The sequence below is a fragment of the Canis lupus genome, chromosome 10 (genome assembly GCF_011100685.1).
Source record: "Canis lupus familiaris isolate Mischka breed German Shepherd chromosome 10, alternate assembly UU_Cfam_GSD_1.0, whole genome shotgun sequence".
Taxonomy (NCBI): Eukaryota; Metazoa; Chordata; class Mammalia; order Carnivora; family Canidae; genus Canis; species Canis lupus.
In genome coordinates this window covers 41,443,890-41,459,131 of record NC_049231.1, presented here as the reverse complement: position 1 = coordinate 41,459,131, position 15,242 = coordinate 41,443,890, and the positions used below count along the sequence as shown (strand labels likewise).

General features: G+C 42.6%; 1 protein-coding gene across 2 annotated transcripts in view; it reads left to right on the top strand.

The window, feature by feature from the left end:
- Window positions 1-15,242, top strand: part of SLC9A2 (solute carrier family 9 member A2) — a 96,791-nt gene that overhangs the window by 24,957 nt on the left and 56,592 nt on the right. Inside the window, exons 1-2 of one of the 2 annotated variants that reach the window (XM_038550903.1) lie at window positions 8,835-8,995; window positions 10,511-10,974. In XM_038550903.1, coding sequence (XP_038406831.1) covers window positions 8,962-8,995; window positions 10,511-10,974 — 498 coding nt within the window. In that variant the 5' untranslated portion in view covers window positions 8,835-8,961. Of the gene's footprint in view, window positions 1-8,834; window positions 8,996-10,510; window positions 10,975-15,242 lie in introns of those variants that run through there. The other variant, XM_038550902.1, reaches the window with a different exon arrangement.

Sequence of the window (15,242 nt, the reverse complement as noted above, 5' to 3'; positions counted from 1 at the left end):
TTCTTGATTCTGTAAGTTTATGTCTCCTGCCAGATTTGGGGAGTTCTTTGTCCTTATTTCTTTGAGTACTTTGTAGCCCTTCCCTGTTTCTTTACCCTCCCTGGGACTCTGATGACAGGAATCTTAGATCTTTTGCTGTATATCCATAGGTCCCTCAGGCTTTAAGTCTGTTTTCTCTCTATTGTTCAGATTGAGTAATTTCTATCATTCTATCTTCAGGTTGACAAATTCCTTCCTGTCTACCACATTCCGCTCTTGAGCCCACATAATTAAATTTTTTATTTCAATCATATTTTTCAGTTCTAAAATTTCCATAAGGTTTTTTCTATCTTCTGTTTCTTTGGTCAGGCTTCCTATTTTTTTTTCATTTGTTTCAAGTATATTTGTAATTGTTCATGAAACATTTTTATCATGGCAGCATTCAAATTTTTGGTCAGCTAAATCTCACATCTCAGTCATCATGATAGTGATATCTATTAATTTTCTTTTTTCATTCAGTTTGACAGTCTTCTTGATCACTGGTAGAATGAGTTATCTTCTATTGGAACATGAACATTTGGGGTATTAGTTATGAGACTCTGAATATTATTTTTACTTTCAGTTTTAGATGATTTCTTATGATATTAAGTGGGAGAGGGAGGTGCCATATCATTACTGCCAGTTGGGAGTAGATTTTCAGGTTCCCCCTTTGCTTGCATGAACTACCTGTGGGGAACGGACTGCTCCTCTTTACTATATGAGGGCTGACAATTCTGTATTCTTACTAGCTCTCTCCTGATACCTCTTTGGCTGATTGGGGTCAGGAATACCTAATTGCTTTCCTCTGGTGATCTCACTGACACTATAGTGGAGTGGTGGCTTTGTTTCCGTTGGGTGTAAGTGCAAATCCTGACTCCACTTGGCCTCTTTTGACCCACATTAGTGAAGAGGATGTGGGATGCCTCATTATTGCAGGTGGTGGAAGCCTAGATCCTCCACATCGTCTTTATTGGCACCATGGAAGGGAGTTACCACCCAGTGGTGACCTCCCTACTTTTTCTTTTCTAACAATACCCCTATAGGGAAGTTGAGGTTTTCCTTATAGTCTAGTGGTCATAGAATCTAGATTTCCTACTCATATTTGGCCTAGACTGGGACCACAGTTTCTTTTTTTTGGTGTTCACGAGTAGAGAAGCTATTACCCAAAAGTTTTCTGTTTTTCCCTGCTGTTTCTTTCCTGGTCCATAGTATAGACAGAGTAGGCTTTTGTTGGGACTTTTGTTTGTGATCACTGGCATTTTCAGCCTCATGGCTTCTTCAGGTCTGAAATATGAGAGGCAAGAAGAAAACCCAAGAAACTCACAGCTATGTTGTTCTTCAGATCTCAAGGTCCCTAGCTGGTTTTCCTTCTGTCCACTTTTCAGAATCTCCTTACATTGGTTTTGTATATAATGTCTAGGGATTTTATCTTTCTTTACTTAGTAGGAGGAATAGAGGAAAATGCATACTCCATCTTTCTAGAAGCTGAAGTTGCTTCTTTTCCTTTAATCTTCTTACCTGTCCCCCCCTCCAATCTTTAAAAGGTGAATAATTCAGGCATACCTAAGTTCTGTCCTAATATTCTTTACTTTTGGGTCACTGATTGTAATATATCCCTGCTTTATAAGAGAGATGATTGCAGCATGGGGTTTCCTTGTGTGTTTTATAGATTCTTCTTTCTTTCCTTTAATGCTAAATTCTTCAGTCTATATGGAATTTCCCCAAACTCTTGGATTCATCTTTGATTCATCTGTCTCACTGAGAGGTTTTTCTCCCTAAACTTATAGGAACTTTTGGCCACCAGATGTGTGGGTTTTTCTACACCGAGCAATTCTCCAGTTCTCTGAGGACACCAACTGGGTGTACTATAATTCAGTTCGGTTCTGACGTTATCTGTGGAGTTAGTGTCAGAGCCCACTAGTTAAAGGCTCACAAGGTTGTTCCCATTTCAGATGCCAGTTGTAAGTCCCTGGACTTCTTACTGACCAGCAATAAATCAAAGAGTTGCCTCATTAGAACCAAAGACACTTCTATGACCCAGGAAATTCCAAGGGATTTAAGAGCTCTGTGTCAAGAACTGTGATTAAAGGCCAAATAATAGAAAGATGCTCCTAGCTCCTCTATCACTTAGGAAATTACAAAGCTTTTAGGAGCTTGAGATGAAGGCCCGGAGCTTGGGATGAAGATATATATATATATATATATATATATATATATATATATATATATATATTTTTTTTTTTTTTTTTTTGTTTTGTTTTACCACAGGCCTCATCCAGGCCAGCAACACATTGTGTTGGAGAAACTGTCAAAATATATTCCATATCTGACCTCCTCTCATATACACCACCACTTTAATGAGAACCATCATCTCCTTCCTGGGTTACTGATAGACTAGTATTCCTGCTTTCATTCTTCAATAGCAACTAGAATGACCCTATAGAATTATGAATCTGATCATGATGTTGCTCTGCTCAGAAGCTTCCACTAGCTACCACTGTACTAAAAAAAAAAAAATCTAAAGTCTTTCCTATGACCACATGCTGCATGTGCTTTACTATTTTGCTGCCTTTCCATTTCATTTCTTACCATGTGGTCTCTACTTTGCATGCTCCAGCCACATTGGCTTCCTTGGTGAGGGTGCTCCCAATTCAGGGCCCTTGTTCTTTCACCATGTTTCACATACTCCATTCGTACAGGGTTTTGTTCAGATGTTACCCATCAGAGAGGCTTTCTTTGATCGGGCTGATAGCAAGTACCACCTTGTCCTGGCATTTTGGGTGCCTTCACCCTTCTCTGTCTTTCTTTGTAGGGCTCATCACTACTTGTCACTATGAATTTACTGGTTGATTTATTCATTAAACTGCAGCCTTCCAGGGCAGGGGCTTTCTTTCATTCACTGCTGTATTCCTTTTTTTTAAGATTTTTTTTTAAATTATTTCTTTGACAGAGAGAGAGAACACAAGCAGGGGCAGCAGCAGGCAGAGGGAGAGGGAGAAGCAGACTCCCCGCTGAGCAGGGAGCCTGATGCAGGGCTTAATACCAGAACCTGCGTGGAAGGCAGATGCTTAACCGACTGAGCCACCTTGGGCCCCCTCACTGCTGCATTCCTAATGCCTGATATGATACCTGGCACATAGTAGAGTTCCAGCATAATGTATAATGAATGAGAAATTTGATTGGATGACACTGATCCTTTGTATTGCTTCTGAATTTTCCCTATCATACATCATTTTGCTATAGCAGTTCCCTGTTAAAATATAAGTGTTATTTTTCATTACTATGTAATTGTGCTGAGCCTCCTCTCAGACTTCCCTTTCTAAGATTATGTATAGATAGATCCCTTTGGAGTTTGGGCTCTTCTTAGCCTTTTTAGTCACATATTTGCATCAACATCTTACTTATTTTCACTGATGGCTAATCAAATCCATCTGGTGTAAAACTTTCATTTGGCAGCTTTCATCACCTCATTTCCAAATTCCAGTCTCTAGTCTCTTGGGGTGGGGGTGGGCTTGTCCCCCTTCACTCCATGTATGGAAGACAAGGATGGTTCAGAGACACCTTCATTAGTTCCCCCTTGCCCAAAGAACAGAGGCAGGTCTTCAGAGATTAGCCCTCCAGGCCTTCTATGGTGTGGCCACTCCCTGTTTGATTGGTTCATCTCTTCCTTGCTGTACACACTTTGTAGCCAGGTCGTTGTGCCACGCCTTCCTCATGGTGCCTAGGCTTTCCTCGTGCCTGCCTTGTGCCTCATTCCCCCTGAAACCTAAATATTCACGGCCAGTTATCTCAGTGCCACCTCCCTGAATCTCCTCATCTGTAATTGCCTTCCCTTCCCTACTCCTCTGGTACTTACTACATCTCTTCCTTCCTATCATGTATGATAATTACTTGTGTTCCTATCTTATCTTCTGTACCAAATACAAGTTTATGGACGATATAGCCCACCTGGGATCCAATACTGGCTCCCTCAGATCCTTGTGCAGAGAAGGGATTCAACAGTCTGATGAAGGGTATAAGTCTTTGTTCCTTTTCAGAATTCTTCACGGACAGACTGTATTCATTTTGTTTTTCTTTTCTTTGCAAGTAGTCATGTCATTTGGAAAAATTAAATGTCATCTAAGTTCTGCTTTGGAATAATTCCAACAGATTTTTAATGTTTTTGTTATATTTTCATCTTTTTCCCAATTATTTTATTATGATAAGTTCTTTGCAACCTCATAAGGGGACCATTTTTAAAACCCCTACAGAGATATTGCAGATATTGCAGACCACTACAATAAAGCGACTATTTCAATAAAGCAAGTCAGATGAATTTTTTGGTGTCCTGGTGCATATAAAAGTTATATTTATACCATATTGTAGTCTACTACTAAATGTTCGATAGCATTATATGTAAAATAATAATATACTTTAATTTAAGAATATCTTTTTTTAAAAATTATTATTTACTTAAGAGAGACACACAGAGAGTCAGAGACATAGGCAGAGGGAGAAACAGGCTCCATGCAGGGAGCCCGATGTGGGACTTGATCCCTGAACTCCAGGATCATGCCCTGAAGCCGAAGGCAGACACCCAACTGCTGAGCCACCCAGGCATCTCCCCCTACCTTTTTTTTTATATAATTAAAAAGTATCTTATTGCTAAAAAATGTTCACCATCATCTGAGCTTCGAGCAAGTTACAATCACTGATCATAGATCACCATAACAAATATAATAATATTATAAAAGTTTTAAATATCAAGAGAATTAGCAAAATGTGCTATAGAGACATGAAGTGGGTAAATGCTGTTGGAGAAATAATATTTCTGAAAAGTTTGAAATATCGGAGGAATTAGCAAAATGTGCTACAGAGACATGAAGTGAGCAAATGCTGTTGGAGAAATGGTGCCAACTGACTTGCTCAAGGACACAGAACTGCCACAAACCTTCAATTTATAAAGAATGCAGTATCTGCACAACACAAGAAGGCAAAGTACAGTAAGACAAGGTTTGGCGTCGTATTCATAGTTGCACTATTTTTTAGTGGGGAGAAATTAAATGTATCTTTTAGCTCTAGCATATGACTAAATATTGTAAGAATGTGTTACTGGGTTACTGACATGAATCAGTTAATTCTTTTTGTCTTTATGTATTTATTTATTTCCATATTTTTATTGTTTATTTACTCAGTTTGATTCTGTTTATTTTTATTTATTTATTTTTAAAATATTTTATTTATTTATTTGAGAGTGAGAGAGAGAGTGAGAAAGAGAGAGTGCGCATCAGCAGGGGAGGGGCAGAGGGAGAAGCAGACTCCCTCCTGAGCAGGGAGCCTGATGTGGGGCTCAATCCTGATATTCCAGGATGAGGACCTGAGCTGAAGGCAGATGCTTACCTGACTGAGCCACCCAGGCGACTTTGGATTTATTTTTAGTACTGAATTCCGTCACTCAGTCTTTGTCTACTTAGTATTATCATGCAATGATGGCAGCTTGTTGCTGTAGCAGATCAAAATGATGTTTCTCACTATTTCCTGTTTCTCCTTATCTATTGCTTATTGCAATTCTGTTTTTTAAAAATGTGTATTTGAAAAAAATAAAAATAAAAATATGTATTTGGTTGCTATACACAGGGGAATAGATGAACCAACCCAGCATTTTTACCATTGAGTGCACTTGCTTATTTCTCTTAATACTTAAAAACAAGTTCAATGTACCCTGTAAATATTTACCTCCTCCCCCCTAACCGCCCCCCCCCCCCCCCCCCCCCCCCCCCCGCCAAAGAGGCATGACTTATTTTAGAATATTCTTTGTTAAATCCAGTGTTTCCCAGGGTTGCTTCAAGAAGGAGCAGCCCGGGAAGCTAGTTCTGAATCACACTGCTTCTGCTGACTTTGTTTCCAAGGGTACTTGTCCCCAACTCAACATGAGCTTGGAAAATATTTGTAGATCGAATAAATGTCATTATTTATTCTGTAGGCTCTCGTAAAATATGGAACATTAATTGGATAATTTGTGTTTGCACCTGGAGGATGTGCTTCCTCTCCTGAGGGCTTTGTCCCTGCTCACCTCTGCTAGGTTCCCCCTTTCTCTTCTGGCTGTGTCTCCTTGGTAATTAGAAGTGTATATCATTTTTGAGACTTATTTTGTATAGCTTTTTTTTGTTATTGTTGTTGATGGTGGTGGTTCTCAGGGATTCAGATTTTTACATTGTTGCTCTTTTGTTTATCCTGCTATCTTGAAGCTTCCTGTCCTCTCTTCCCAGCATTTGACAAATAGATTATTTCAAGTATGATGAGAAAACAGTGAATCAATGGCTTTGTACTTAGCTATCCATAGATCTTTAGCTTTTAAGCTCAATTCGTTTCAATGTTTGTGTGCAAAAGAAATGAAAATAGCTTCATTCTAAGAGAGGATTGTCTTAACTGTATGTTTTATATGAGAGTCCAATCCTATTCCCCTTCCCACTTGGTATTTCTATAGCAATTAAAGTAAAATTTTAAAGTACCCATCCTCATGGACTTTTGTGTATGAATAATAAAGGGCAAATGACATGAGTACAATGCTCCAGATACTACAAAGTAGAAGTTAGCAAAAAGTACAAAGAACAAACTAAAACATGGGGAAGAAAACCACAGCCTAGGAGCTAAGCATGGCCCCCACCCTGGTTTTGTATGGCCTGTTAGATTTTTAAACTGTTAAACAAAATCAAAAGAAGAATGCTATTCTGTGACATGAAAACTAGTAGGAAATTCTAGTTTCCATGTCCCCAAGTAACGATTCATTAGAACACAGCCACATTCATACACTTAGGTATTATTTCCGGCTCCTTTTGTACTACAACTGCAGAGTAAAATATGGCCTGCAAGCTGGAAATATTTACTATCTGGCTTTTTATAGAGAAAAGTTAGATGACCTCTGGACTGAGCAGTAGATTATACTTGTGGTAGCTCATGTTCAGCCTTGTAAAAACCATCAAAAACTTCATCCCCCCCCCCCCCCCCCTTAAGTGGTCTATTTCTCCATAACATTTGTTGAGATAATGACTCTGGAGAGACAGAGGTGCCTGAGTGGCTCAGTGGTTGAGCATCTACCTTAGGCTCTGGTCATGATCTCGGGGTCCTGGGATAGAGCCCCACATTGGGCTCCCTGCAGGGAGCCTACTTCTCCCTCTGCCTGTGTCTCTGCCTCTCTGTGTGTGTCTCTCATGAATAAATAAATAAAATCTTTTTAAAAAAAATGACTCTGAAGAGCAAATTCGATTCAAGTTGACTTACCCTCTGAGTAGTTGGGAATGGGAGAGCTGTAAATGAATGCACATTTGCAAATAATGGATTTACTTGTGTTATTCTGTGAGCAATGAATTTGAAGAAGACTTTTGGTTAATTATTTTGCTGGTACGTTGGACTCCTGTCATTTATAAGCCATACACACTTACACACAAAACCTTCCATGGTCGCAGAGAGTGTTAGAAGATTCAGCGTCTCTGCTTTTACGTTCACCAAAAAGCACGGAGCTAAGGTCTCTGGTGACCACCTTTATTTAATCCTTCCTTGCTCCTGGAAGGGCTGGGCAGATTCAGTGACTAGCAGTTTCAGGCCAGGGTGACCTAGCATTCACGAAGGAAAGGAGAACAGTGGTTTTGAAATGTAAGCATAGGGTCTTTTAAACAACCGTTGTTGGTTTGTCGCTGCTCTTCCCTGATATTTGCTGCAGCCAGATGTCCCCTCCTGCTCCCCCGGTCTCCTGTCCCGGTGGCGCTTCTGTCTGAGGGCATCCTGCACGTCTGCCGCTGCCTTGCCCTGGGGTCCGCCGTCGCGGGTCCTGGACAGGGTCCGGCGCAGCGCTGGAGCGTGGCAGGCCTGGTCCTGCAAGATGCACACACGCAGCCTCCGTTTCCTCCTCTCTTCCGCTGGCCGTGGTCCCCACGCTCCCTCCTTAGGAATGAGGGCCTCCTCTCAGCACAGTGCCAGGAGGCCAGGAGGTGGCACCCGCGTGGGAGAGAGCCCTGGGCCCCGGGCCGGAGGGGGAGGAGAGCGAGAGGCCGAGAGGCCGGCGCACGAGTGGGGAGCCGCCAGGGCGCAAGAGGCGCTGCTCGCTCTCCAGTCCATCTGCGGACGATCCCATTCCTTGCTTTTGTGCATTTTTCTAGAACTGTTTCCTCTTGCATCTTCATGTCGGACAGGGGGAGGAAACCAAAACGGGGGGGCGGGGGGCTTTGTGACGTCACAGGCGCAGTGGTGACTCCTCATTGTTACAATCCTTGTCATGGCCGGCGGGTTTGTCCCCATTTTGCAGGTGAGCAACCCGGGCCCGGGCCTGGGTGTCACCTCTCCTCGGCAGCACAGAGTGTGGGCGACTGGATCGGAGGCCACGTGGCACCCATTAAGGCCCGGGCACACGGCACCTTTGGGTTGGGCCTTCGTGTCCTGCATTCCAGAAAGGAGCTCATTTCCCTTAGACTCCAGGGGGCCGTTCAGCCGTTCAGGGCAGGCACATCCTTATCACACAGGGAACGTTGCAGGTAGAAGCTGGACTCAGCGCGAGGAGGGGTTACAAAGGTGGGGTCGTCAGGGGACCCCCTTAGAGTCTCTGTTCGGCACAGAGGTCAGCAGGGCAGAGGTCACGGGGGCAGAGTGGCCCAACCAGCTGAGTACATTCATCCCCCAGCAATGACCGGGGCCTCCTGTGACCTGGATAAGAAAACCATCAGTCCTAGTGAACCAAACTGTTCACTTTATTATTTAGAAATCCTTCAGAGCTCTTGAGATCATGACGATTCCTTTTATGCTCTTTTTCACAGGCTGTTCCATGCCATGTCTTTAGTGCGGTTGGTCGGCTCTAAAGGGTTTACTTAGTAAACTCCCTGTGATCCTGAGTTTCTAAGGACACATTCTGACGTTTTAACATCACGTTCCTGTAGGTCAGATAACTTCCACAGGCTGCTTTCATCCTAAAGCATGCGAGGTGCCCTCAGGACAGGCTGCTGTGTCGGTATGGACTGTCCCCCTGAAGCCTTATCAGGGGGCCTTCGTGGGTGAACCTGCTTCCCTGTCAGCCCGTGTGCCATCTCCCCCTGCTGCCCACCTCCCCCCGACACAGTTGTTGCATCACAGCCACACTGGGCTCCCCCATGAATTAGGAGATGGATAGTTTCCTCCAATTGCTCACTTCCTGGGAGGCTCTTTGTGCCTTCTCTGTGTATTTAATGTCTGTCTGTCCTTCCAGGAAGCACCACCAGAGACTGCCTCCTCCATGATGTCCTAGCTGATTTCCTCCCTCCCTCCTCCCCTAGCACTAGTGTGGGGTCTCCTCACAGCGGGTCTTAAACACATCTATTCCATGGTCTTGACTAGAAGCTCTGAGCCTGGAGGTCATGGTGGTTTACATCTCTCAAGTCGTAATTGGCTGAAGTGTCTTCAAAGCATTGATTGGGTTGTCCCTGAAGGAGCAGACCTCTGAAAAATTAAACATACTTAGCATTCCAAGTGAAGTAGTCTGAAATTTTTAAACATTTAAAAAAGACTTCTTTATTTATTTGAGAGAGAGAGAGCGTGCATCACGCATGCATGTACATGCAAGCACATGCAATGAGGGGGCAGACAGAGGAGCAGAGAGAGAATTCCAAGCAGATTCCCTGTTGAGGAAGGAGCCTGATGCAGGGCTCAATCTCATGACCCTGAGATCATGATCTGAGCCAAAATCAAGAGTTGGAAGCTTAACCCCTGGAGCCACCTAGGCGGCCCTGAAATTTAAAAAAAGAAATTTTTTTAAAAAAAGATTTTCATTTATTTATTCATGAGACACACAGAGAGAGGCAGAGACACAGGCAGAGGGAGAAGCAGGCTCCTGGCAGAGAGCCTGATGCTGAGGGACTTGATCCCAGGACCCTGGGATCATGATCTGAGCCAAAGGCAGATGCTCAACCACTGAGCCACCCAGGTGCCCCTGAAATTAAAAATATTAAATACATTGCAAACTCTTCTCAGTACCAGAGGGGGCAGTGGTAACCTGAAAGCTGGTGTGTGATCCGGCCACCTTGACAAGACCCTGTATCTCTTTGAGCCTCAGTTTCCACTTAAATATATCTGAAAAGGTGAAAATAACTGCCTTGCCTCCTCTTAAAGTTTTTGTGAGGATGAAATGAGATGTCACCTTTGAAAATGTGTTAGAAATCACAAAACTGCTTCAAATATAAAATCACACGGTTGTATTTAAGAACACTTCACTGGAATTTAGACGACAGCCGTGCTGTGGAAGTACTATGCACCTCTGTCATTCAACTTCTGATGTAAAGTTGCACTTATGCCTACCCCGTACATCATGAATAGTCTTAAGGAGATCATCTGACTTTTGCATCATACTCTGCAAAGCCAGTCTGTAGCCGATTATGCTCACCTGGGAGGTTTTGAGATAGAATCTATCAGTTCTGGCAAAGAGAACCAATTTACTTTCACCCTATGTCTTGCACAACCCAAATGTTTTTTCTTTATCTTTTTTCCTTTACAGGCTTCCATCTGTATCACAAGTTGCCCACGATAGTGCCGGAGAGCTGCCTTCTTATAATGGTTGGCCTGCTGCTAGGAGGGATTATTTTTGGGGTCGATGAAAAGTCCCCCCCTGCGATGAAGACTGATGTGTTTTTCTTGTATCTCCTCCCACCCATTGTGCTTGACGCGGGCTATTTCATGCCCACACGCCCATTCTTTGAGAACATTGGCACCATATTCTGGTATGCTGTGGTAGGGACCCTTTGGAATTCCATTGGCATCGGGGTGTCTTTGTATGGTATCTGCCAGATTGAAGCCTTTGGCCTGAGTGACATCACCCTGCTCCAGAATCTGCTCTTCGGCAGCTTGATCTCAGCCGTGGACCCCGTGGCCGTGCTCGCCGTCTTTGAGAACATTCATGTCAATGAGCAGCTCTACATCCTGGTCTTCGGAGAGTCTCTGCTGAATGATGCAGTGACAGTGGTGAGTAGCATGTTCACGCTGCATCCCTCCAACACCACTGGGCGCCACCGGTCTGCGTCAGCTTTCTGATAATGACAGCTGAGGTGCGACCCTCACACAGTTGTGCACTGAGACGGCCCCTCACTCAGCTTAATGCTCTGGTATTGCTGCCTTGAAATGCTGTGTAACATTCTCTTTATTGACTATTGACTTTTTAAATTCATTATTACACAGTGGGCCCCTCATTTTTGTTTTGCACTGGGTCGCACAATCTATGTAGCTGGTCTCTGCTTGCAAGGTCCTGCTGGCGCCAGGGGGGCATCAAAGTGATCGTGGCCTTTCTACCTCTGAAGATTTCTCACTTGGCATTTTCAAAAGTGATGGGCTTTGATCAGACTCGAAGGACTTCAGGTCCCAGAATTCTTTGTGAGACGTGATGCTGGCAGTCTACTATGTGTAATAGAAATGAAACGACGATACCTACCAAGTGCCATTCTGTGTCTGGGGATGGCTTATTTATTATTTTGTTATTTTAGGCCAGTTTTCCATTACACTCTCACTTTCTGTTACTACTCAGCCAGCTGATTTCCGGTCCTCACCATTTTCCCCATAACTGGGTATTTATTCAGAGAATGCGAATTTATTTTTAATTCTCACTAATTAACACATAATTAGAGTCAGAGGCTGTTGTGATCTTAATGTTAACAGAATTTACCTCTGCCCTGCTTCCTGAGCTCCAGCAAAATGTGGAGAAGTGGTAAGGAAGCCTCTCTCCACCACCCATGAGGCCTACAGGTTGTTCCTCCATCCGTGAAAGACACACAGGTGACCCTGTATCAGTAAACCAGTTAGGGAGCACCAGTGATGCAGTTTTATGCTGGCCCCCATTCTGCAGTGATGATGCATAATTGTCCGCATCACTGTGAACCTCTTGTGAATGCCTACATTGTGCTCGGGTCTTTATAACTATGTAGTAATTATTTTTCTCATTTGGTAGGTAAGACACTTGAGGCAGAGAAAAATATTAAAAGATTTTAGGTAACTAGTTTATAGTACCCCCTGCATTAGTTCCTTTCATTAAAATATTATTCCTGATTCATTTAAAAGTCTGCATAGATACCAACATCACTCTCCATGAGCTTGTATGCAGACCCCCAAACTGCATAAAATGTCATTTTGAAGGATGTCCATTAGCTCCCTGTGGACGTTATTGGGTAGAAAGTAATTGATAAGGAAATCCCGTTTTTTTAGAATAGCTGCTAAGATAGCTATTTTAAGGCAGCTAAGGTACCTCTTTCAAGTCACAAAATACACTCCATTTATTCCATTATTCATTAACAGTGATTTGTCCTTGACTTAGCAATTTTAAATTATAACTGAGAGACTACCATGGTGATGGAGACATTTTGTAATTCTAATTTCCAGAGGCATCAAGGTTTTCATGGTGTTTTAGGTTTGATAGATACATGTTACCCTTATTGAGGTAGATTGTGGACATTTTTTCTTTTTAGATTTGGACATTTTTAATAAGGATTTCTTGGATCTCTTTCTTGTATAGGAAACTTTATAAAGAAATAGTAACAGCCCTGCTGCACTCATTCTAGGGCAGTCTAGCAAGGCCAGCTCAGTTTTAGTGTGATATGCCATGCCTTTACCCTGCTTTCCCCTCTCTTTAAAAAAAAAAAAAAAAAAAATTCTCATTCAGAAACCTCAGTTTCTGAACTCAAACTCAAACTCCATTCTTTGAGTTTGTCAGGAATCAGACCTGAGGAAAAAATCTGGCTAAACCACCATTCAAAGTGTGCAAAGGCCCCAGGTTTTCCAGAGGTACATCTGTTGCCTCCTGTCAAGAGGCCCCAAGCCATCCAATGTGGTTTTATGGACAGAGAGGGAGTCCCTGACCCAGAGAAGGCAGCGGGCCAGATTGAGGGCGCTGTTCAATAGAGGAAAGAGGGCAAGGACAGAGAAAGGGCGTGGCTGCTCTTAAGATGTAGAAGCCCTTGTTACAGGCCAAAGCCTGTAAGTCAGAATGACTGTAAGGATTTCCCGTGTATGGACCTTCCTCACGTTATATACCCAGGGCTCGGAGCCCCGTGGACCCACACCTACAAGCTAGCAGGCATGCCTGAGGGTTTTGCCCTCCTAAAGGTGAAGAAGAAGCTTCCTGGTATCATAGTCACTGAAATGCCTGAATAGTGGACTGAACGGATCAGGTGTTAGGAATGATTAGAACCACATTGTTAAAAAAAAAAAAAAAAAAAAAAAAAAAGATCATTTTGCCTCCTAGTCAGGTACCCTTGGAGTACAGAGGTAGAATCCATGTTTTATGGATTCTTTGACTTCTCGTCTTATCTCTAGGAGAGGTTTAAGGAACTCACGGGGTAGGGAAAGGCATGAAAAGTATGGACCCTGCTGCATACGGTGAAGATGATGAGTCACTAGGAGTTGCAATGAGAAGGGTAAAGATTAAACAGGAAGAATTCATGTTAAAAATGTAGTCTGGAGGAGTAAAATTAAAGGTCAATGTGATTCATTCTGTCCCCAAATCTTGGTAGATACAATACTGAGGGAGCAGCGTTAAGGGGAGAAACCTACCGTAAAAATGTTTTGGTGCGAAGAGAAATGAATGCTGTATAATTGCAGTCCAGCCATGCCATTGTCCATGGCTATGTAGATTGGAATCAGCTGGAGAAATGACAGCTGAAGGAGCAAAGGTCAGATTTTTAAATAGAATTTCTGTGCTTTCCTTTACCATAAATATTTTAGGAAAACTTCAAAATTTTCCTTATTAGGCCAAGATCGCTCAGGGTCTTAGTTGTCAGATCAGCCCTGCCATCCCACAGTCATGCAGAATCAAGTGACTTAAGCTCACGTGGTCATTTCCAACATCATTTCTAGAACATTTTAATAATGCAACCATTGAATAATCACGCATTTTCCAAGAAGACTTAAAGAATTTCCTCAATCTGCCACAACGAGGCGTGGTTAGGGAGAACTGGCTCTTTGGAACCGGGCAGCAGACGGGCTTCATCGCCCAGGCATTATGTGCTGTGCACTGGTATTTAACTTCAGGAAACTGGAAGATAAACAGTAACCACTTGCTACTCATTTTTGCTCTGCAAATAGCAGAATATATTTAAAATTCCTTTTTTTTTAATATTTTATTTATTTATGACAGATACAGAGAGAGAGAGAGAGGCAGAGACACAGGCAGAGGGAGAAGCAGGCTCTATGCACCGGGAGCCCGTTGTGGGATTCGATCCCGGGTCTCCAGGATCATGCCCTGGGCCAAAGGCAGGCACCAAACCGCTGCGCCACCCAGGGATCCCTATATTTAAAATTCCTATGCAAAAATGATTGTTTCTTGTATTTCATATGAAAAAAAAAAGTGACCCAAAAGCTATTTTTCTGGAACAGAGCTATTCTCATAAAGAACTTGGTATTGTTTGCATCTTTGTGTGTTACATGATTTCACTGTCTCACACCTTTTAAATCAAAGATCAAAATAGATAATTTCTAATTCATATATATACATATATATATATGTATGTATTTTAGGAGTCTACTCTAAAACTGAGCTAGCTGTATTTTAGGAGTCTACTCTACCAACTGAGCTAGCTGGCTGGGTGCTTATATAATCACAATAATGACTAGAATGATTTGAAAGTACTCAACTGTCGAATTAGCCCACTATAAAATAAAGTCAGTGCTGGTATCTGGGTCTTTGAAAAACACAGTTGTCAAGTTGAGGTCAATTTTGCACAGAGCAACTAGAGACGTAATTGTAGCCAACATACCTAGTATATATGCATATGCAGATGTAATTTATAACCCCAACAGTATTTTTCTACATAGATTCCCTTGTGTTACGATGAAAGCATTTAACTAGAATGAACTAACTATGGATTATGGCCAGTGGTAACTAAAAGAATTTTATCTTGTGCTGATCACTGGGTATCAGGTTCACTGTAAGGCAGGTTGGAGGGTATGGAAAGCTTTCTGGTTGTCAAGGCAACATCTCTACCTAAGACATTGCCCCGTAACATTGCCCTGGCATCTGAGGCAGTAGAATGATCGAACTGGAGCTTCTGGCCCATGTACTGAAACTTCAGTGCCTATGACTCAGCAAAACCTAAGGAGATATTTAAAACCAGCCTGTGCCTTTGATAGATTTGTTTTCTGCAAAACCTAAAGAGATATTAAAACCACCCTGCCCCTTTGATAGACTTGATGGATTGAGTTGCCAGGAAAACGCCTCCGGAAAGACTATGACTGTGAGGTTGTTCCTT